This window comes from Pristiophorus japonicus, unplaced genomic scaffold, assembly GCF_044704955.1.
Source record: "Pristiophorus japonicus isolate sPriJap1 unplaced genomic scaffold, sPriJap1.hap1 HAP1_SCAFFOLD_92, whole genome shotgun sequence".
Taxonomy (NCBI): Eukaryota; Metazoa; Chordata; class Chondrichthyes; family Pristiophoridae; genus Pristiophorus; species Pristiophorus japonicus.
The window spans coordinates 70,790-95,657 of record NW_027254846.1 but is presented as its reverse complement, the minus strand read 5'-3'; the positions used below and the strand labels follow the sequence as shown (position 1 = coordinate 95,657).

Here is a 24,868-nt window from a genome sequence, read left to right as displayed (position 1 = left end):
CTCGCGATGGAGAATGTGCCGAGCCCAGACTACAGGGGCCCAGTGCGCAGGTGCGAGACCGAGCTGTGTTTGGAGCATGCGCGGTGCGTGTAATGGCGGAGCGGCTGTGGTGAAAGTGTTCCGCCAAACAGCTCCTACTCCGCGGGGCGGAGGGGAGTAAAGGACCAGCGGGGAGCCGGGGAGGCTTCAGAAACAACCGGTGCCGGCCGGAAGCCCGGAATAACAACCGGAATATCGGCGGCTGCAGCCTCGAGGCTATCTCCCGGTCACAGGCCCCGGGTAACGGCGGCCATCTTTGTACAGGAAGGCAGGGTCAGTCCTCCGCCATCTTGGTTCAGTGAGCAGCAAAGCGCATGCGCGGCCATCTTGGTAAAGGAACAGCTGAGTTCCTTTGCTCAGATTCTGATAAAAGGAAATTGGATTTTACAGATTGAATTAATACAGAGAGCTGCGCATGCGCGGTTCAGCCCCACCCCCTGTGTCATTCCCAGTGAGCAGAATAGCACATGCACCCTCCCCTGCCCCAGCCCTGCCTGGGATCACCATTCACTCAGTGAGTGGAAGAAGATGGTTTAAAACAGCCGGGATTGGAGACACCACGACCCCAGGGTAAGGCTCAGAGATCAGCATTGAGTCCGGGGGGAGTTCAGGGGGAGTCGGGGGCTGTGTGTAAGGGGCAGAGTGGACCAAGAACCAGTGTCAGTGTGTGGTGTGAGTGGGGGAAGGGAGAGGCCATTCACGGGCTGTGTGTGGACAGTGTGTGTCCAGGGTAAGGGAGACAGAATGGGCAGAACCCGCTATTTACAATCTGCTGCTTTCTCTCTCCAAACCAGTAGTGAACGTTCCTGGTTTAGTTCCCTCGGGGGCTGTGTGTAAGAGGCAGAGTGGAGCAGGAACTAGTTCCGGGACATGGTGTGAGTGGGGGAAGGGAGAGGCCATTCTCGGGCTGTGTGTGGACAGTGTAAGGTAACAGAGAAAGTAAACCACTCGCTCTTTCAAATCATTGCTGCTTTCTTTCCCCACATCAGTAGTGAATGTTCCTGATTCAGTTCCAATCTCACCGTGTCTGTTGTTCTTGGGCAGTGAGCAGTGGAAACACAGCCTGACAGAGAGGATGTGAGGAATTTCACAAAGTGCATCTATTGCAGGTACCAGGAGAGAAGTGTGGGAGAAGATATTTTAAAGACGGGTTATATTGTTTCGGTGAGCTGAGTTCTCCAGAAACGCGTTGCTGATGATCGAGAGATACATTGTCACTCCCTCAGATACATCGTATTGTCCCCCGAATCCATATCTTAGAACTAATTTTGTTCTCGTATTATTATTCTCACAGCAAAATTCTTCAACCAGCCACAACAAATGAGATCTTTCCTCCACCCAGAATACAAGGAACAGTGCAGGCAGCTCCTTCTCACACACAGTAAGTAGATTATCACTCACAGAGCGCAGACACACAGAACTGGCCTCAATCCTATTGTCACAGGCAGCAGAAGCTGTCAGTCCCACAGTGATCCGAAGTGACAGAGTTACATTGTGAATCTTACAGCCACATGGAGCAGTATAATCACATGCTGTTTCATCATTGAAACAGATCACACTGACAGGTACATTAAACACCCACACTCACTTGCCAGAAACTGGCAGGTAGAGAATAAAAGACAATCATCTATCAGAAAAAATGTCAAACAGAAAGTATAAACCACACTCGCATATCAGAAGCTGATGGGTACAGAGCAAAAGCCATATTCATGTTTCAGAATCTGACGGATTCAGTATTTAACCCCCCGAACATACCAGAAGATGACAGGTGCAGAATAAAACCCACATTCCCGTACCACAGACTGACATACAGTATACAACACACACCCACATATATGAAAGTGACAGTAACAGAATAAAATCCCCACTTACATACCAGAGAGTGACAGGTGAAGTGTAAATCCCATGGGCACATATCGGAAAACTGAAAGGCAGTAAATAAAATTATTACTTGCTACGCAGGAACTGATCGGGGCAGAGTAAATCCCACACCCGCACATCTGAACAATGACACGGAGAACGCTAAATCTTCACTCACATATCAGAGAAATACAGGTAAAAATTAAAATTGATTCTCACGTTCACATACCAGAGACTGGAAAATACAGATTAAACTCAGACCACCGCAGCAGAAACTGAGAGGCACAGATTAAACCGCAACACACACCAAAACCTGACAATTACAGAAAAATACACACACTTGCATATCAGAGACTGAGTGATACAGTATAAAACCCACACTCACATATGAGAGACTGAGTGATACAGTATAAAACCCATACTCACATATCAGAGACTGAGTGATACAGTATAAAACCCACACTCACATATCAGAGACTGAGTGATACAGTATAAAACCCATACTCACATATCAGAGACTGAGAGATACAGTATAAAACCCATACTCACATATCAGAGACTGAGTGATACAGTATAAAACCCATACTCACATATCAGAGACTGAGAGATACAGTATAAAACCCACACTCACATATGAGAGACTGAGAGATACAGTATAAAACTCACACTCACATATCAGAGACTGAGAGATATAGTATAAAACCCATACTCACATATCAGAGACTGAGTGATACAGTATAAAACCCATACTCACATATCAGAGACTGAGTGATACAGTATAAAACCCACACTCACATATGAGAGACTGAGAGATACAGTATAAAACCCATACTCACATATCAGAGACTGAGTGATACAGTATAAAACCCATACTCACATATGAGAGACTGAGAGATACAGTATAAAACCCATACTCACATATCAGAGACTGAGTGATACAGTATAAAACCCATACTCATATATCAGAGACTGAGTGATACAGTATAAAACCCACACTCACATATCAGAGACTGAGAGATACAGTATAAAACCCATACTCACATATCAGAGGCTGACATCTTAAAATCCATATTCCCTGAACATAAATTGACATACAGTGACATGCCCAGACTCACGAACCAGTAATTGACAGGTACAGGGTAAAGATCTCTCTTTCATTCCAGAAACTAACAGGTACAAAGGAAAGTCCACTGACAATTAAACAGAAACTGGCAGGTATAGAGTAAGGCCCACAATCACAGATCAGAACTTGACAGGTACAGAATAAAACCCAGGCTCCCATAACAGAAATGGAGAGATACAGATAAAAGCCCACACTCACATACCAGAGACAGATAGATACAGAGTAAAACTCAGACTCATTTACCAGAGACCGACAGATTCAGCAGAAAACTCACCTCCATAACACAAATTGACAGTTGGAAAGTAAAACCAATACTCTATCAGGAATTGGTGGTACACAGTAAAACAATACTAACATACTGGAGAATGACGGGTATGGAGTAGAGCTAACGTTCACATAACAGAAATGGACAGATACAGCGCAGAAAACACTCACACACCAAGAATGGAAAGAAACATCGAAAATAGGTGCAGGAGTAGGCCATTCGGCCCTTCGAGCCTGCACCACCATTCAATCTGATCATGCAACTTCAGTACCTCACTCCCGCTTTCTCTCTATACCCCCTGATCCCCTTAGCCGTAAGGGCCACATCTAACTCCCTCTTGAATATATCCAACGAACTGGACTCCACAACTTTCTGTGGTAGAGAATTGCACAGGTTTACCACTCTCTGGGTGAAAAAGTTTCTCCTCATTTCAGTCCGATATGGCTTATCCCTTATCCTTAGACTGTGACCCTGATTCTGGACTTCCGCAACATCAGGAACATTCTTCCTGCCTCTAACCTGTCCAGTCCCGTCATTATTTTATATATTTCTATGAGATCCCCTCTCATTCTTCTAAATTCCAGTGAGTGTAAGCCTAGCTGATCCAGTCTTTCTTCATATGTCAGTCCTGCCATCCCGGGAATTAGTCTGGTGAACCTTCGCTGCACTCCCTCAATAGCAAGCAAGTCCTTGCTCAGAATAATAGATCAAGACTGCACACAATACTCAAGGTGTGGCCTCACCAAGGCCCTGTACAACTGCAGTAACACCTCCCTGCACCTATACTCAAACCCCCTCGCTATGAAGACCAGCATGCCAGTTGCTTTCTTTACTGCCTGCTGGACCTGCATGCCTACCTTCAGTGACTTGATGTACCATGACACCCAGGTCTATTTGCACCTCCCATTTTACTAATCTCTCACCATTCAGATAATCTGCCTTCCTGTTTTTGCCACCAAAGTGGATAACCTCACAATAATCCACATTTCCTGCATCTGCCATGCAATTGCCCATTCACCTAACCTGTCCAAGTCACTCTGCAGCCTCTTAGCATCCTACTCACAGCTCACACTGCCACCCAGCTTAGTGTCATCTGCAAACTTGGAGATATTACCTTCAATTCCATCGTCTAAATCATTAATATATATTGTAAATAGTTGGGATCAATGCACTGAACCTTGCAGCACCCCACTAGTCACTGCCTGCCATTCTGAAAAAGACCCGCTTATTCCTACTCTTTGCTTCCTGTCTGCCAACCGGTTCTCTATCCACGTCAATACATTACCCCCAATACCATGTGCTTTAATTTTGCACACTTAATCTCTTGTGTGGGACCTTGTCAAAAGTCTTTTGAAATTCCAAATACACCACATCCACTGGTTCTCCCTTATCCACTCTACTAGTTACATCCTCAAAACACTCTCGAAGATTTGTGAAGCATGAATTCCCTTTCATAAATCCATGCTGACTTGGACCGATCCTGTCATTGCTTTCCAAATGCTCTGCTATTACATCTTTCATAATTGATTCCAGCATTTTCCCCACCACCGATGTCAGGCAAACCGGTCTATAATTCCCTGTTTTCTCTCCCCCTCCTTTTTTTAAAAAGAGGGGTTACATTAGCTACCCTCCAATCCATAGGTACTGATCCATAGTCCATGAAATTCAGGAAAATGACCACCAATGCATCTTCTATTTCTAGGGCCATTTCTTTAACTACTCTGGGATGCAGACTATCAGGCCCTGGGGATTTATCGGCCTTCAGTTCCATCAGTTTCCCAACAACTATTTCCTGACTAATAAGGACTTCCCTGAGTTCCTCCTTCCTGTTAGACCCTCGGTCCCCTAGTAATTTTGGGAGGTTATTCGTGTCTTCCTTCGTGAAGACAGAACCAAAATATTTTTTCAATTGGTCTGTCATTTCCTTGTTACCTATTATGAATTCACCTGATTCTGACTGCAAGGGACCATGTTTGTCTTCATCAATCTTTTTCTCTTCACATATCTATAGAAGCTTTTGCAGTCAGTTTTTATGTTCCCTGCAAGCTTATTCTCATACTCTATTTTCCCCCTCCTAATTAGACCCTTTGTCCTCCTCTGCTGAATTCTAAATTTCTCCCAGTCCTCAGGTTTGCTGCTTTTTCTGGCCAATTTATATGCGTCTTCCTTGGATTTAACACTGTCCCTAATTTCCCTTGTTAGCCACGGTTGAGCCACCTTTTCGGTTTTATTTTTATGCCAGACAGGGATGTACAATAGTTGTAATTCATCCATGTGATCTTTAAATGTCTGCCATTGCCTATCCACCGTCAACCCTTTAAGTATCATTCGCCAGTTTATCCGAGCCAAATCACGTCTCATACCATTGAAGTTTCCTTTAAGTTCAGGACCCTAGTCTCTGAGTTAACTGTGTCACTCTCCAGCTTAATGAAGAATTCTACCATATTATGGTCACTCTTCCCCAAGGGGCCACGCATGACCAGATTGCTAATTAATCCTCTCTCGTTACACAAGACCCAGTCTAGGATGGCCTGCTCTCCAGTTGGTTCCTCAACATATTGGTCTAATCATCCCTGAGGCACTCCAGAAAAACCTCCTCCACAGTATTGCTAAGTTTGGTTAGCCTAATCAATATCTAGGTTAAGGTCACCCATGATAACTGCTGTACCCTTATTGCACGCATCCCTAATTTCCTGTTTGATGCCATCCCCAACCTCCCGACTACTGTTTAGTGGTCTGTACATAACCCCAACTAACGTTTTCTGCACTTTGGTGTTTCACAGCTCTACCCATATAGATTCCACATTATCCCAGCCAATGTCCTACCTTACTATTGCATTAACCTCCTCTTTAACCATTAACACTATCCCACCTCCTTTTCCTTTCTGGCTATCCTTCCTGAATATTGAATACCCCTGGATGTTATGTTCCCAGCCTTGGTTACCCTGGAGCCATGTCTCAGTAATACCAATTACATCATATCCGTTAACAGCTATCTGTGCAGTTAATTCATCCACCTTATTACGAATGCTTCTTGCTTTGAGACTCAGAGCTTTCAGGCTTGTTTTTTTTAAACACTCTTATTGTTGTAATGTGGCCCTTTTTGTTACAGAATGAAACCCACAGACAATTACCAGAAATTGACAGGTACTGGATAAAACCCACACTCTCGTATCAGAAACTAACATACAGAGTAAAACCCTCATCCACATACCAGAGATGGACAGATACAGAATCAAATCCACACTCCCATACCAGACACCCACTATATAAGAACATAAGAAATAGGAGCAGGAGTAGGCATACGGCCCCTCGAGCCTGCTCCACCATTTAATACGATCATGGCTGATCCGATCATGGACTCAGGACCACTTCCCTGCCCGCTCCCCATAACCCCTTATTCCCTTATCAGTTAAGACAATGTCTATCTCTGTCTTAAATATATTCAATGTCCCAGCTTCCACAGGTCTCTGAGGCAGCAAATTCCACAGGTTTATAACCCTCTGAGAGAAGAAATTCCTCCTCATCTCAGTTTTAAATGGGGGCCCCTTATTCTAAGATTATGCCCCCTAGTTGTAGTCTCCCCGATCAGTGAAAACATCCTCTCTGCTACCACCTTATCAAGCCCCCTCATTATCTTATACGTTTTGATAAATCACCTCTCATTCGTTCTTCTGAATTCAATGAGTAGAGGCCCAACCTCCTCAATCTTTTCTCATAAGTCAACCCCCTCATCTCCGGAATCAACCTAGTGAACTTTCTCTCAACTTCCTCCAAAGCAAGTATATCCTTTTATAAATATGGAAACCAAAACTGCACGCAGTATTCAAGGTGTGGCCTCACCAATAACTTGTATAACTGTAGCAAGACTTCCCTGCTTTTATACTCCAGCCCCTTTGCAATAAAGGCCAAGATTCAGTTGGCCTTCCTGATCACCTGCTGTACCTGCATACCAACCTTTTGTGTTTCATGCACAAGTACCCCCAGGTCCCGCTGTACTGCAGCACTTTGCAATCTTTCTCCATTTAAATAATAACTTGCTCTTTGATTTTTTTTCTGCCATAATGCATGACCTCACACTTTCCAACATTATACTCCATCTGCCAAATTTTTGCGCACTCACTTAGCCTGTCTGTGTCCTTTTGCAGATTATTTGTGTCCTCCTCACGCATTGCTTTTCCTCCCATCTTTATATCGCCAGCAAACTCTCTGTTGTCTGTTAGTTAGCCAAACCTCGATCCATGCTAATATATTACCCCCAGCCCGTGAACTTTTATCTTGTGCAGTAATCTTTAGATGGCACCTTGTCAAATGCCTTCTGGGAGTCCAAATACACCACACCCACTTTATCCACCCTGTTCATTACTTGCTCAAAGAATTCCAGCAAATTTGTCAATCTTAACTTCCCCTTCATAAATCCATGCTGACTGCCTGACCGAATTATGCTTTTCCAAATGTCGTGCTAATGCTTCTTTAAGAATGAACTCTTCAACATTTTACCAACCACAGATGTTAGGCAAACTGGTCTATAGTTTCCTGCTTTTTGTCTGCCTCCTTTTTAACCAAGTGCTGCTCTCAGTCCCCGGGCAACACCGAGTGTGGCTCTCAGTCCCCGGGCAACACCGAGTGCGGTTCTCAGTCCCCGGGCAACACCGAGTGTGGCTCTCAGTCCCCGGGCAACAGCGAGTGTGGCTCTCGGGGGCCCGGGCAACACCGATTGTGGCTCTCAGTCACCGGGCAAGGCCGAGTGCGGCTCTCAGTCCCCGGGCAAGGCCGAGTGTGGCTCTCAGTCCCCGGGCAAGGTCGAGTGTGGCTCTCGGTCCCCGGGCAACACCGAGTGTGGCTCTCAGTCCCCGGGCAACACCAAGTGTGGCTCTCGGTTCCCGGGCAACACCGAGTGCGGCTCTCGGTCCCCAGGCAACACCGAGTGTGGCTCTCAGTCTCCGGGCAACACCGAGTGTGGCTCTCGGTCCCCAGGCAACACCGAGTGCGGCTCTCAGTCTCCTTGCAACACCGAGTGTGGCTCTCGGTCCCCAGGCAACACCGAGTGAGGCTCTCGGTCCCCGGGCAAGACCGAGTGTGGCTCTCAGTCCCCGGGCAACACCGAGTGCGGCTCTCAGTCCCCGGGCAACGCCGAGTGCGGCTCTCAGTCCCCGGGCAACACTGAGTGCGGCTCTCAGTCCCCAGGCAACACCGAGTGCAGCTCTCAGTCCCCGGGCAACACCGAGTGTGGCTCTCAGTCCCCGGGCAACACCGAGTGCGGCTCTCGCTCCCCGGGCAACACCGAGTGCGGCTCTCGCTCCCCGGGCAACACCGAGTGCGGCTCTCAGTCCCCGGGCAACACCGAGTGAGGCTCTCAGTCCCCGGGCAACACCGAGTGCGGCTCTCAGTCCCCGGGCAACACCAAGTGCGGCTCTCGGTCCCCGGGTTCCCTTCCCTGAAGGACAGTACTGACCCAGATGTGTTTTTATGACAATCCGGCAGCTTTCATGGTCACTTTTTTCTAGTGCCGGCCCCACAAATGACCAGATTCCTTAAGCTCCATTTCACAACCTGCCTTTTTGTTTTTGTGGGTTCTCTCTCACACTCCCTTTTTCCTGTTTGAAATTCACTTTACAGGGTGTTAAAAGGGGAGGATTTGCAGACTGGAAGCTCAAACCAAACATCACCTCAAGATCTGACAGTCACGCGATACATCGGGACTGGAATATCATCAGCTTTTGACCATGGAAGCAGAAGGCACCGTTCACAGTGGGGAGAAACGGTACACGTGCTCTGTGTGTGGACAAGGCTTCAGTCAATCATCCAAACTGGAGAGACACAAGTGCAGTCACACTGGGGAGAAACTGTGTAAATATGGGGATTGTGGGAAACGTTTCAACTACCCGTCCCAGCTGGAAACACATCAGCGAGTTCACACTGGGGAGAGGCCATTCACCTGCTCTGACTGTGGGATGGGATTCACTGCATCATCCAGCCTGCTGATACACCAGCGAGGTCACACTGGGGAGAGACCGTTCACCTGCTCCGACTGTGGGAAGGGATTCACTCGGTCATCCAACCTGCTGATACACCAGCGAGTTCACACTGGGGAGAGACCGTTCACCTGCTCCGACTGTGGGAAGGGATTCACTACATCATCCAACCTGCTGACACACCAGTGAGTTCACAAGTGAACGCAGGGGTTGGATTCTGCTGCTAATCATATTCTGGACTGCATTGACTTCATTTTGATAGTTGGGGTTTATAACTCCTGTAACGCTGATGTTAATAAATCCTGTAACTGGAAAGGGGTTTAATATTTGGGATACAGACATATAAATTAGTGTTGCTTTAAACACATTGCTGTGGTTTTTTGTCTTTCCCACCTGAGGGTTTAGCATCACGTGGCTGGAGTTGAGAAAGGACAATCTATGGGGAGGATCTTACAGGGGGGAACAGAACATCAGCCTGGACACAGTCCTTCAGGGACACACTGAGATCACCTCATTCTTCTGAACTCCAATGTGTATAGGCCCAACCTACTCAACCTATCGTCATAAGTCAATCCCATCAACTCCGGAATCTGCAGCAGACATGAGCTAGGACCTGAGGCTCATTAAAAGACACATATTTCATTTCAGACAAGGTTACCCTGGGAGAAATGTTCAATTAGAACATGAGAACATAAGAAATAGGAGCTGGAGTAGGCCATTTGGCCCCTCGGGCCTGCTCCGCCATTCAATAAGGTCATGGATGATCTGATCATGGACTCAGTTCCACTTCCCTGCCCACTCCCCATAAGCCTTTACTCACTTATCGCTCAAACATCTCTCTATCTCCGCCTTAAATATATTCAAAGACCCAGCCTCCACAGCTCTCCTGGGCAGAGAATTCCATTGATTTACAACCCTCAGAGAAGAAATTCCTTATCTCAATTTTAATTGGGTGGCTCCTTATTTTAAGACTATGTCCCCTAGTTTTAGTTTCCCATATAAGTGGAAATATCCTGTCTGCATCCACCTTGTCGAGCCCCCTCATTATCTTATGTTTCGATAAAATCACCTCTCATTCTTCTGAACTTCAATGTGCTGAGGCCCAACCTATTCAAGCTATCTTCATAAGTAAATCCCCTCATCTCCGGAATCAACCTCGTGAACCTTCTCTGAACTGCCTCCAATGCAGGTATATCCTTCCTTGGAGACCAAGATACGGAGTCCATTACAGGCAAAATGCCAATCAAACCAGTAGCACACTGGCACCTTAACAGTGTCTCATTGGCCTACAGGCTTTTCTTAAATAGATTTGCTGAGTGGTATAAACTTAAACCAGGTTTACAGGCGTGATGCTCTATTCACATATTGAAGGTAGAAGAGATGCTGTGAGACACATGCTAAGTCCAGTAGCTGAAAGTGATTAACAGACTGGGTTTTGTGTTTACTGATCCCAGGCGTGTTACCAATACCAGCAAAATCGAAGCCCATGGAATAATGGGGACAGTGGCAACATGGATATGAAAGTGGCTAAGTGATACAGAGAGAGTAGTGGTGAACGGTTGTTTTTCAGACTGGAGGAAGTGGTGTTCCCCAGGGGTCGGTATTGGGGCCACTGCTTTTTTTGATCTATATTAATGACCTAGACTTGGGTGTACAGGGCGCAATTTCCAAATCTACAGCTCACACAAAACTTGGAAGTACAGTGAACAGTGAGGAGGATGGTGATAGACTTCAGAAAGACATAGACAGGCTGGTGGAATGGGCAGATGTCGCAGATGAAATTTAATGGAGAAAAGTTTAAAAGTGATACATTTTGGGAGGAAGAAAGAGGAGAGTAAATATAAACTAAAGGGGTGCGTGAACAGAGAGACCCAGGAGTATATGTGCACCAATCACTGAAGGTGGCAGCACTGGTTGAGAAAGTGGTTACAAAAACTTAAGTGACCCTCGGCTTCATGAATAGAGGTATAGAGTACAGAAGTGTGGATATTATGTTGAACCTGCAGAAAACTCTGGTTCGGCCTCAACTGGAGTATTGTGTGCAGTTCTGGGTCATCATCATCATCATCATAGGCAGTCCCTCGGATCGAGGAAGACATGCTTCCACTCTAAAAATGAGTCCTTAGGTGGCTGAACAGTCCAATACAGGAGCCACAGTCCCTGTCACAGGTGGGACAGATAGTCGTTTAGGGAAGGGGTGGGTGGGACAGGTTTGCCGCACATTCTTTCTGATGCCTGCGGTTGATTTCTGCATGCTCTCGGCGATTAAACTCGAGGTGCTCAGCGCCCGCCCGGATGATCTTCCTCCACTTAGGGTGGTCTTTAGCCAGGGACTACCAGGTGTCGATGGGGATGTTGCACTTTATCAGGGAGACTTTGCGGGTGTCCTTGTAACGTTTCCTCTGCCACACCTTTGGCTCATTTGCTGTGAAGGAGTTCCGAGTGGAGTGTTTGCTTTGGGAGTCTCATGTCTGGCATGCTGACAATGTGGCCTGCCCAGCAGAGCTGATCAAATGTGGTCAGTGCTTCAATGCTGGGGATGTTGGCCTGGTCGACAACGCTAACGTTGTTGTGTCTGTCCTCCCAGGGAATTTGCAGGATATTGCGGAGAAATCATTGGTGGTATTTCTCCAGCGACTTGAGGTGTCTACTGTACATAGTCCATGTCTCTGAGCCATACAGGAGCGTGGGTATCACTACAGCCCTGTAGACCATGAGCTGGGTGCTGGGGGTGATATACCTACTGTACATGGTCCATGTCTCTGAACCATACAGGAGGGTGGGTATTACTACAGCCCTGTCGACCATGAGCTGGGTGCTGGGGGTGAGATACCTACTGTACATGGTCCATGTCTCTGAGCTATACAGGAGGGTGGGTATTACTACAGCCCTGTCGACCATGAGCTGGGTGCTGGGGGTGATATACTTACTGTACATGGTCCATGTCTCTGAGCCATACAGGAGGGTGGGTATTACTACAGCCCTGTAGACCATGAGCTGGGTGCTGGGGGTGATATACCTACTGTACATGGTCCATGTCTCTGAGCTATACAGGAGGGTAGGTATTACTACAGCCCTGTCGACCATGAGCTGGGTGCTGGGGGTGATATACCTACTGTACATGGTCCATGTCTCTGAGCTATACAGGAGGGTGGGTATTACTACAGCCCTGTAGACCATGAGCTGGGTGCTGGGGGTGAGATACCTACTGTACATAGTCCATGTCTCTGAGCCATATAGGAGGGTGGGTATTACAACAGCCCTGTAGACCATGAGCTGGGTACTGGGGGTGATATACCTACTGTACATGGTCCATGTCTCTGAGCCATATAGGAGGGTGGGTATTACAACAGCCCTGTAGACCATGAGCTGGGTGCTGGGGGTGATATACCTACTGTACATGGTCCATGTCTCTGAGCTATACAGGAGGGTGGGTATTACAACAGCCCTGTAGAACATGAGCTGGGTGCTGGGGGTGAGATACCTACTGTACATAGTCCATGTATATGAGCCATACAGGAGGGTGGGTATTACTACAGCCCTGTAGACCATGAGCTGGGTGCTGGGGGTGATATACCTACTGTACATGGTCCATGTCTCTGAGCCATATAGGAGGGTGGGTATTACAACAGCCCTGTAGACCATGAGCTGGGTGCTGGGGGTGAGATACCTACTGTACATGGTCCATGTCTCTGAGCTATACAGGAAGTGGGTATTACTACAGCCCTGTAGACCATGAGCTGGGTGCTGGGGGTGATATACCTACTGTACATGGTCCATGTCTCTGAGCTATACAGGAGGTGGGTATTACTACTGCCCTGTAGACCATGAGCTGGGTGCTGGGGGTGATATACCTACTATATATGGTCCATGCATCTGAGCCATACAGGAGGTGGGTATTACTACAGCCCTGTAGACCATGAGCTGGGTGCTGGGGGTGAGATACCTACTGTACAAAGTCCATGTCTCTGAGCTATACAGGAGTGTGGGTATTACTACAGACCTGTAGACCATGAGCTGGGTGCTGGGGGTGAGATACCTACTGTACATGGTCCATGTCTCTGAGCTATACAGGAAGTGGGTATTACTACAGCCCTGTAGACCATGAGCTGGGTGCTGGGGGTGAGATACCTACTGTACAAAGTCCATGTCTCTGAGCTATACAGGAGGATGGGTATTACTACAGCCCTGTAGACCATGAGCTGGGTGCTGGGGGTGATATACCTACTGTACATGGTCCATGTCTCTGAGCTATACAGGAGGGTGGGTATTACTACAGACCTGTAGACCATGAGCTGGGTGCTGGGGGTGAGATACCTACTCTACATAGTCCATGTCTCTGAGCCATACAGGAGGTGGGTATTACTACAGCCCTGTAGACCATGAGCTTAGTCGCAAATTTGAGGGCATGCTCTTCAAACCCTCTTTTCCTCAGGCGGCCGAAGGCTGCACTGGAGGCGGTGTTGACTCTCGTCATCAATGTGTGCTCTTGTTGATAGGAGGTTCCTGAGGTATGGTAAATGGTCCACGATGTCCAGGGCCGCGCCGTGGATCTTGCTGACTGTGGAGGGGGGGGGGGTCGGGAGTGCTGTGTGGTAGATTACAGGTTGGTGGAGGACCTTTGTCTTACGGACGTTTAGTGTAAGGCCCTAAACATCCGTAAATATGTTGACTATGACTTGGAGTTCAGCCTCTGTATGTGCGCAGACACATGTATTGTCAGCGTAAGGTAGCTCAACGACAGAGATTGGGGTGGTCTTGGACATGGCCTGGAGAAGATGAAGGTTGAACAGGATCCCACTGGTTCTGTAGTTTAGTTCCTCTCCAGCGGGGAGCTTGTTGACTGAGGTCGAGAAATTCTGGTTACGGCATTTTAGTAAGTATACGAAGGCCTTTTGAGAGCGTGTAGAAAAGATTTATGAGAATGATTCCAGGGATGAGGGACTTCAGTTACGTGGATAGTCTGGAGAAGTTGTGGTTGTTCTCAGAACAGAGAAGATTGAGAGGAGATTTGACAGAGGTGTCCAAATCATGAGAGGTCTGGACAGAGTAGCTAGAGTGGGATTAGTAGAAGCTCTTGTAGATAGCCGGCATGGGCTCGATGGGCCAAATGGCCTCCTTCCATGTTGTAACCAGTCTCTCATTCTATGATGATGAAAAATGTGTTGCCCAGGATGCTCCATCTCCCGGGCACTGGGACCCAGTTGGGAACAGAGACCCTGAAGCCCCACCCACTCACTGTTCCTGAACCAAGATGGCCGTGCATGCGCCCTGATCCCGCCATGTGCAAGATGGACGCCAGTGACCCCGCTCACCTGGGCCGGTCACCACGGGGCCTGTGGGCTCTAATTCGGGGCCTGAGATTTATTCTGTATCTAAGCCGTGCTGTACCTGCTGTACATGCCCTGGGATTGTTTGATGAGATAGTGTAGAGGTGCTTTACTTTGAACCTAATCAGTGCTGTACCTGCCCTGGGATTGTTCGATGGGACAGTGCAGGGGAAACGTTTTAATACATACGATAAGTGATGCACAGGTAAAGACCATCTGGTCCATCAAGCCTGTCACAGCGTATACACTCCACTCCACCCGAGTCCATGTGATCTCCTGGGAGAGGCAAAAGTACTGATTAAAAACAAACTTCGGACAATTTGGGAAAATAAAATGTTGGAAATTCCTCTTCAAGTCATCTAAGTGATCGAAACTAGTCCAGGAGATCACTCTGGCCATTAAATTCCCTGCAGTACCTACCTTCTGTAAGTGTTAATCTCCGCCGCAGCCAGAAACAAATCCAGCTTTTACTTGAAGGAATTCAGTGAGTCTGTATCCACCACATGAGAGGGCAGCTTGTTCCAGAGGTCTACTGTTCTCTGGGAAAAGAACCACCTCCTGATGTCTAACCTAGATCTAGCATTGTGCATCTGAAATTTGTATCCCTGATCCTGTCTAACCTACTTAATTGAAATAAACGGTCAGCTGGAACACTCTCTTTCACCTTCAATATCTTATAAACCGCAATCATATCGCCCTAAGTCTACGCTGCTCTCAGGTAAACAGTCCCAACTCTTTTAACCTACCTTGATAACTAAGATGCTTTAGACTTGGAATTAGTCGAGTGGCCCTTTCCAGAACCTCAATATCACCCACCATGTGAGGAGACCAAAACTGGACACAACATTCCAAGTGTGGCCTGACTAAGGTCTTGTACTCAGACAAAACAGTACGCCCACCTTATACTCAATTGTCCTATGGATACACCCAAACATCCTATTTGCTCTAACTGTCGCTACACTGCATTGCTCGTGTACCTTTAAAGATGTATTCACTAAATCTCTTTCTATCTCCACCATCTTTAATGCCTTTCCCTGGAGTGTGTATGAATGTTGAGCATTTGCCCTGCCCATATGCATAACACTGAACTTATCTAAGTTATACATCATTTTCCAGTCATGAGGCCTGTGTCCCAACACTTTAAGATCTGCCTGAATTAGACGAGCCACTTCTACAGTTCGAGCACTCGCACAGATCTTGGTATCATTTCAAAATTGTGCCCCCAACCCCAAAATCCAGATCATAAATAAAAATAGTAAAAAGCAACGGTCCCAGCACTGATTCCTGCAGGCCACCACTGGTGACTGTACTCCAAACAGATCCATATCCATCTATAATTGCTCTTTACCTACATCCTGCCAGCCAGTTCTGTATCCAGCTCAATATATTTCACGAATACCAGAGGCTCCAATCTTATCGAGAAGCATCTTGTGCGGTACCTTGTCAAAAGGGTTTTGAAAATCGAAGTCGACAATGTGTACTGGGCTTCCCTCATCCACCAACTTTGTAACTTCTTCAAAAAATACAATTAGAGTTGTGAGATATGAACTTTTTTTTTAATGAAGCCATGTTGGGTGTCCCTAATATGTCCCCCCCCCCCCCTATCCAATTAATGTATTGCATCCCTTATGATTCTTTCAAGCATCTTACCTATTACTGATATTAAACTGATGGACCTATAGTTATCCAGGTCTGCCTTGTCACATTGTTCGAAAAATGGGGATTACTTTAACCTCCTTCCGATCTGTAGGAACCATTCCAGAGTGCAGTGAGCTATTAAACATATCGGCCAGGGGCTCGCACAGCACATGTCCCATCTCCCGGAGGACCCTCACACAGCACATGTCCCATCTCCCGGAGGGGCTCACACAGCACATGTCCCATCTCCCGGAGGGGCTCACACAGCACATTTCCCATCTCCCGGAGGATCCTCACACAGCACATGTCCCATCTCCCGGAGGACTCTCGGGTGGCTGCTCTATATACGTTTAAGTTCTTAATTTTTTCAAAAACAATATGCTTATCTTTGTTAATGTTACTGAGAAAAACTAGCATTATTAAATTCTAATATTTGAGCATCATCTTCAAGGGTGAAGACTGATGCAAGGTATTTCCGCCATACTCAGAGAGTGCTTTGTAACCTGTCCTTGAACACCCTTCAGTGGCCCAATACAGTCTTTGATAGTTCTCAGGCTCACTACTAAACACCACATCCAAAATATAATTTTCCTCAGTTACTTCATTAACATGTTCAGTCAGGAAACAGTCCTGTATATTTTCAATAAATAAGAACAGAAGAACATAAGAAATAGGAGCAGGAGTAGGCCATAAGGCCCCTTGAACCTGCTCCACCATTTAATATGATCGTGGCTGATCCAATCATGGACTCAGCTCCACTTCCCTGCACGGTACCCATAACCCCTTATCCCCTTATCGCTTAAATAAATTTAGACAGAAATAGTCAGTTTCTTAATATCCCAGCTTCCACTGCTCTCTGAGGCAGCGAATTCCACAGATTCACAACCCTTTGAGAGAAGAAATTTATCATCTCAGTTCTAAATGTGCGGCCCCTTATTCTAAGATTATTCTCTCTAGTTCTAGTCTCCCCCATCAGTAGAAACATCCTCTCTGCATCCACCTTGTCAAGCTCCCTCATAATCTTGTACGTTTCTATAAGATCACCTCTCATTCTTCTGAATTCCAAAGAGCGGAGGCACAACCTATTCAACCTTTCATCTTAAGTCAATCCCCTCATCTCTGGAATCAACCTCGTGAACCTTCTCTGAACTACCTCCACAGCAAGTATATCCTTTCGTAAATATGGAAACCAAAACTTCACACAGTATTCCAGGTGTGGCCTCACCAATACCCTGTACAGTTGTAACAAGACTTCCCTGCTTTTATACTCCATTCCCTTTGCAATAAAGGCCAAGTGTCCATTGGCCTGCCTGATAGCTTGCTGTACCTGCATACTATCCTTTTGTGTTTCATGCACAAGTACCCCCAGGTCCCATTGTACTGCAGCACTTTGCAATCTTTCTCCATTTAAATAACAACTTGCTCTTTCATTTTTTTCTGCCAAAGTGCATGACCTCACACTTTCCAACATTATACTCCATCTTCCAAATTCTTGCGCACTCACTTAGCCTGCTTATGTCCTCCTGCAGTCTCTTTATGTCCTCCTCACACATTACCCTTCCTCCCATCTTTGTATCATCAGCAAACTTGGCTACGTTGCACCTAGTCCCATCTTCCAAGTCGTTAATATAGATTGTAAATAGTTGGGGTCCCAGCACTGATCCCTGCGGCACTCCACGTGTTACTGATTGCCAACCAGAGAATGAACCATTTATCCCGACTCTCTGTTTTCTGCTTGTCACCCAATCCTCTATCCGTGCTAATATATTACCCCAAACCCGTAAACTTTGATCTTGTGCCCATGCACAGATGTTAGGGTCCAGCTGCACTGCCCCCAGCAGCAGCTAAAGCCCCGTACCCCTGAATGTCAGGCCAATGACAAAGAGCTTCCCTCAGATCCATTCTCACTCCCCCCACACACACTGCCTGAGCTCTCAGGCTGACTGTTCCCAGCACCTTCTCTCTTTATTCTCTCACATTGAAGCATTCCTGCTGCTGGGCTCAGGGGTTGTGTGGGCGGGGCCGGGACAGCGAAGAAAATGTCGCGGTGTCAGGTCTGAGGCTTTCTATCACACACCCAGGGACTGTAAACTAACAGTAAGGGGCTGTAACTGAGCGGGGAAAGCGAGCCGCTTACTGTCAGCATCACATCCCGGCTCACAATACAGGGCACGGCCCAGGGATGGAGGGAGGGCGGGGGCCCAGTCTGCAGCTGGCAGAGAAAGTGGCGCAGTAAAATCCCGGCCGCACCGCTCAAAATGTGCAATCTCAGGCGGGGAGCCGGGATTTTACTGTGAACGGAAACCCAGAACTTAACACAGGCCCGGAGCTGGGGCTTTGGGACATGTGGGAGATACTGATACTATCACTGGGCCCAGACATTGTGTAACCCGGGGCCCAGGGAGATCAGACAGTGTGTAACCCGGGGGTCCCATGGAATCAGACAGTGTGTAACCCGGGGGCGGGCCCAGTGAGATCAGACAGTGTGTAACCCGGGGGTGGGCCCAGTGAGATCAGACAGTGTGTAACCCGGGGGTGGGCCCAGTGAGATCAGACAGTGTGTAACCCGGGGGTGGGCCCAGTGAGATCAGACAGTGTGTAACCCGGGGGTGGGCCCAGTGAGATCAGACAGTGTGTAACCCGGGGGTGGGCCCAGTGAGATCAGACAGTGTGTAACCCGGGGGTGGGCCCAGTGAGATCAGACAGTGTGTAACCCGGGGGTGCGCCCAGTGAGATCAGACACTGTGTAACCCGGGGGTGGGCCCAGTGAGATCAGACAGTGTGTAACCCGGAGATGGCCCCAGTGAGATCAGACAGTGTGTAACCCGGGTGTGGGCCCAGTGAGATCAGACAGTGTGTAACCCGGGGCTGTGCCCAGTGAGATCAGACTGTGTAACCCGGGGGTGGGCCCAGTGAGATCAGGCAGTGTGTAACCCGAGGGTGGGCCCAGTGAGATCAGGCAGTGTGTAACCCGGGGGTGGGCCCAGTGAGATCAGACAGTGTGTAACCCGGGGGTGGGCCCAGTGAGATCAGGCAGTGTGTAACCCGGGGGTGGGCCCAGTGAGATCAGACAGTGTGTAACCCGGGGGCCCAGTGAGATCAGACAGTGTGTAACCAGGGGGTGGGCCCAGTGAGATCAGACAGTGTGTAACGCGGGGGTAGGCCCAGTGCGATCAGACAGTGTGTAACCCGAGGATGTGCCCAGTGAGATCAGACAGTGTGTAACCCGGGGGTGTGCCCAGTGAGATCAGACAGTGTGTAACCCGGGGGTGTGCCCAGTGAGATCAGAGAGTGTATAACCCGGGGGTGTGCCCAGTGAGATCAGACAGTGTGTAACCCGGGGGTGGGCCCAGTGAGATCAGACACTGTGTAACCCGGGGGTGGGCCCAGTGAGATCAGACAGTGTGTAACCCGGGGGTGGGCCCAGTGAGATCAGACAGTGTGTAACCTGGGGTGGGCCCAGTGAGATCAGACAGTGTGTAACCCGGGGGTGGGCCCAGTGAGATCAGACAGTGTGTAACCTGGGGGTGGGCCCAGAGATCAGACAGTGTGTAACCCGGGGGTGGGCCCAGTGAGATCAGACAGTGTGTAACCCGGGGGTGGGCCCAGTGAGATCAGACAGTGTGTAACCCGGGGGTGGGCCCAGTGAGATCAGGCAGTGTGTAACCCGGGGGTGTGCCCAGTGAGATCAAACAGTGTGTAACCCGGGGGTGGGCCCAGTGAGATCAGACAGTGTGTAACCCGGGGGTGGGCCCAGTAAGATCAGACAGTGTGTAACCCGGGGGTGGGCCCAGTGAGATCAGACAGTGTGTAACCCGGGGGTGGGCCCAGTGAGATGAGACAGTGTGTAACCCGGGGTTGGGCCCAGGGAGATCAGGCAGTGTGTAACCCGGTGGTGGGCCCAGTGAGATCAGACAGTGTGTAACCTGGGGGTGGGCCCAGTGAGATCAGACAGTGTGTAACCCGGGGCCCAGTGAGATCAGACAGTGTGTAACCCGGGGGTGGACCCAGTGAGATCAGACAGTGTGTCACCCATGAGCAAAGTGAGATCAGACAGTGTGTAACCCGGGGGTGGGCCCAATGAGATCAGACAGTGTGTAACCCGGGGGTGAGCCAAGTTAGATCAGACAGTGTGTAACCCGGGGGTGGGCCCAGTGAAATCAGACAGTGTGTAACCCGGGGCTGGGCCCAGTGAGATCAGACAGTTTGTAACCCGGGGGTTGGCCCAATGAGATGTGACAGTGTGTAACCCGCGGCTGGGCTTGTGAGATCAGACAGTGTATAACCCGCGGGTGGGCCCAGTGAGATCAGACAGTGTGTAACCCGGGGGTGGGCCCAGTGAGATCAGACAGTGTGTAACCCGGGGGTGGGCCCAGTGAGATCAGTCAGTGTGTAACCCGGGGGTGGGCCCAGTGAGATCAGACAGTGTGTAACCCGGGGGTGAGCCAAGTTAGATCAGACAGTGTGTAACCCGGGGGTGGGCCCAGTGAAATCAGACAGTGTTTAACCCGGGGCTGGGCCCAGTGAGATCAGACAGTTTGTAACCCGGGGGTGGGCCCAATGAGATGTGACAGTGTGTAAACCGCGGCTGGGCTTGTGAGATCAGACAGTGTATAACCCGGGGGTGGGCCCAGTGAGATCAGACAGTGTGTAACCCGGGGGTGGGCCCAGTGAGATCAGTCAGTGTGTAACCCGGGGGTGGGCCCAGTGAGATCAGACAGTGTGTAACCCGGGGCCCAGTGAGATCAGTCATTGTGTAACCCTTGGGCCCAGTGAGATCAGACAGTGTGTAACCCGGGGGTGGGCCCAGTGAGGTCAGACAGTGTGTAACCCGGGGGTGGGCCCAGTGAGATCAGACAGTGTGTAACCCGCGGGTGGGCTTGTGAGATCAGACTGTGTAACCCGGGGGCCCAGTGAGATCAGACAGTGTGTAACCCGGGGGTGGGCCCAGTGAGATCAGACAGTGTGTAAACCATGGGTGGGCCCAGTGAGATCAGACAGTGTGTAACCCGGGGGTGGGCCCAGTGAGATTCTACAATGTGTAACCCGAGGGCCCAGTGAGATCAGACAGTGTGTAACCCGGGGGTGGGCCCAGTGAGATCAGACAGTGTGTAACCCGGGGGTGAGCCCAGTGAGATCAGACAGTGTGTAACCCGGAGCCCAGTGAGATCAGACAGTGTGTAACCCGGGGCTGGGCCCAGTGAGATCAGACAGTGTGTCACCCGGGGCCCAGTGAGATCATGAGAATCTGTATCACTGTAGCTACCAACTTTATATGTATTATCCGTACTAATTTCAAATGTATTAACTCTTTCTAAAATGGCTGCTCATGTTATTGCTGACTCTTTCGATCTCAGTGTCGGGGAAAACCATGAGTGACTTTTCTTTGTTAAACAACCTTGAGGAACCGTCTGATCATGGGAATGTAGCAACAGATGTAGGAGCTAAACTGTGGGAAATCCCAGAGAAGCAGAACTGTGTCTTCCTTGACTGCAAAACAAAGATAAGCTGGAGATGACTTAATCTTCTCTCATGATTAGGGGCATTGCTTAATTAACTGTGTAAATAACTAATTTAGCTTGTATCTATGCCACGGTAGCTGATGTGATAGGACAAATAAAAAGGGGTGGTACCATTCACGAACTTTATTAATGTATTGAATTTGTAATGATTTTTGCTTGCTCTGATGGATTTGACAGACTCATTAAGTCGGTGCCCCTTTATCAGAGCAAGACCCTTCATCGAGGAAGTCTGAATAACGTCAGTCTGAACGAAACTTTAAAGTGTTCGAATCAGTGCATTCGCTAAAACAGATTGAGGGAAAAGAATCCGTATCACCAATTGGTGTCAGAAGTGGGATCCCAACGGACGACTGCCGGAAGCTTGGGAATTAAGAACCGAACTAGCCTTGGATGAGACGGGAGGAAAATGGCCACATGAGTGAGTATTCATTAAATACCACTTCGGTTTTCTCGCGTCCAAAAGTTTGAGGAACGTTTGGCCACTCGTTGGTTCTCACGTAGCGTCTGAATGAGATCCAGGTCAATCTGTCGAATACCTCTTAAACTTAGAAAATAAGTGTCCAAGTCAAGTACGACGTCGACCTTGTATATCACTTGGACCGCCTCGGCTCTGGATAAGATAAACTACCTTTTTACCGCGGGGCGACGCGAGTAATGTGTAAAACTAAATCGCGGGGCGACGCGAGGAATTGTGTAAAACTAAATCGCGGGGCGATGCGAGAAATTGTGTCAGGATAAAAGGAATTGTGTAAGGATAACCTATTTCTTTACCGCAGGGCGATGCAGGAATGGGCAATCATGGACCCAAAAATAGAGCCGGCCAAAGAAAAAAAATAATTAATAAGCTTTGTTGAATGAAGAGAGACTTTTGTGAATGTTTGTCGTTGAGTGAGAGTCCTTGTGTGATTTTTTGACTGCGGAATGAATTTTTATCTTTTCATGTTTTTTAAAAGCCTGTTTGGAAAAGTGGTGCAGCTGCTTATTAATGTAGGATCTTCCCACTTCTCGAAACAGAGTGAAAGTTTTTTTTAACCCTTTGTAGTGTTGTCCTGTATGTGGGAAGTTTTGAGACATTTTAAGTTGGGAACGCAGGTGTGGATATATTTGGATGATAAGTTACGGAGCTAGGAAATGCACAAAGGATAGGTTTGTTGACTAAAAGGTAAAAAATACATGGTCCTGGTGGTTGAAAAAAATAATTTATTTGACATGCTCACTTACTTGTTGAAAGAAAACATGCAATGATTGATTACATTGGGTTGAAAGACATAAATTTAGTCTAGGAATGAGATAAAGAATGACTTTTAAAAAAAAAGTTTCCAGCTCAAAAATAAAGTTTTAAATAAATATTGAAATTACAAAATTTGAATTGGGATTTTGAGATATTAAGAGAAGGCACAACAAAATATTGAGGTGAATTGAAAAAAAAATTATTAAATTAAATCTGAGCTCTTAAAGAAAAAAGGAGATATAAAACTAATAGGTTTGGAAACAATTTAGAAATACCTTCAGGGATCAGGTCAAACTCCTGGGCGAGTGGCGAGCTATCTGCGAAGGTCTAAAAAGGACTTTTGAAAAATGTTAAAAACAGCAAGCTTTAGCAGTTTAGACGAGACATTTTAACGACTTTGAAACTGGAGATTTTGAGATAATGAAAAGCAGCCCTCAAAGCCGACGTTGCGATGGAAAGACATACGAGTTGATATCGGCTGTGAAAAAGATATTGGTTTAATTGGAAAAAAAAAAGAATTTGAAGTAGTAAAAGACAAACTCCATTGATAATGATTTTAAATTACGAGAAAGCTTCACTGCAGTTTGAAAGATTTCTAAAATGGACGTTGTTTATCAAGAAAAGTCCCGAACAGTCTAGACAAGCAGGAGGGTTTTGAAAATAACGAAGAGAAAAGATCTAAGCTATGCAAACTCAGCACAGAAAAAAAACTGGGAATTAATGAATCTTACTAAATTTTTAAATTCTTATAGAAAATGGAACTGGCACAGATGTTTAGATTTTGTGCTGAGAGAGAAAAAAACCCCACACGATTTGCCCAGTGAACGGGACTGTAAAATAAAAAAAAAAATTAGAATGTACACAGCGTGTGTGAAAATTGGATTTCAGTAAACACAATAGCTATTAAAAATGTGTGGTCTCGTTTTAAATCAATCAAAAAAAATCTTTGGCAATTGGAAGAAAACATTGGAGTTTACTCTAAAATGCCGCCTTTCCTGATGAGAAGACTTTTATTATGACGGCTTTACTAATGATTTCTGCTGTTTTAACCGATTCCGAATTTCTAAGCAAGTTTTGAAGGCACAAAGACTTTAAAAAAAAAATTCCGGATGATTACGCGAAGTCACGTAATGACATCTGCTCTTCTTACAAACCTGTAAAGGAGTTAACCCTTTCCATTGACAGCTGTTTTATACTGGACATTATTAATTTGGATTTCTTAATAGAATAAAAAAGACTCACCTAACAGAGGAAATGGTAGGATAGTCAGAATAAAAACAAAAAAAAACTAGCCTATGTAATAATACTCGCCTGATACAAATCAAAGAAAGATGTTCAAACAAAACAAATTCAAGAGTTAAAAGCTAAGATAAATAAGATGGAAGAGATTTTTTTTTAAAATGTGACCAGACTGATAGTGCAGTGCGCAGCCATAGCACCATCACCTCTGGCAATAGAGCCAATGTAACCCACGGTGGGTAAGTGTAGTCTACAAACCCAACCTAATCTTACCTCCGATTTCACAGAGTGACCGCAACATGCATGGATAAAAGATGAGTAGACCAGAACCTAACACCTGGTGACGACCAGGCTATATGTTTAAAATTTGCAGATAAAACACTCACCAAGATGTGACCGCAGCGGCTACTTCGACTCTGGAGACTCAGGATACTGGGAACTTTAAGGCCCCCACAAGCACTGATAATACAGATGGACTACGAGAGATATAGCACACGCAGGAAAGACACAACTACATGAACTAGCTTTGTTTAATTTGACTGTCGAAATATGCATCCCAGCAGCCAAGGACTGGAGCAAGGACAGAACTTATATTAACGCATGGCTATGTATCGTGTATTAAGTAAGGTTGTAATGTAGCAGGCTG

General features: G+C 47.2%; 1 protein-coding gene across 5 annotated transcripts; it reads left to right on the top strand.

The window, feature by feature from the left end:
- LOC139257856 (zinc finger protein 239-like) lies at nucleotides 1–22,095 on the top strand. Of its 5 annotated transcripts, XM_070874654.1 has the most exons (4): nucleotides 79–609; nucleotides 1,334–1,420; nucleotides 6,400–6,434; nucleotides 8,907–9,629. In XM_070874654.1, exon 4 carries the CDS (start codon nucleotides 9,014–9,016, stop codon nucleotides 9,449–9,451), a length of 438 nt encoding a protein of 145 aa, XP_070730755.1. In that variant the 5' UTR covers nucleotides 79–609; nucleotides 1,334–1,420; nucleotides 6,400–6,434; nucleotides 8,907–9,013; the 3' UTR covers nucleotides 9,452–9,629. The 5 variants fall into 5 exon arrangements, 4 of the variants coding, with proteins under 4 accessions (XP_070730756.1, XP_070730755.1, XP_070730754.1 ...); XM_070874655.1 differs by lacking the exons at nucleotides 79–609; nucleotides 6,400–6,434 and adding an exon at nucleotides 1–50; XR_011592330.1 differs by lacking the exons at nucleotides 6,400–6,434; nucleotides 8,907–9,629 and adding an exon at nucleotides 21,958–22,095.
- Nucleotides 22,096–24,868: the final 2,773 nt, after the last annotated feature.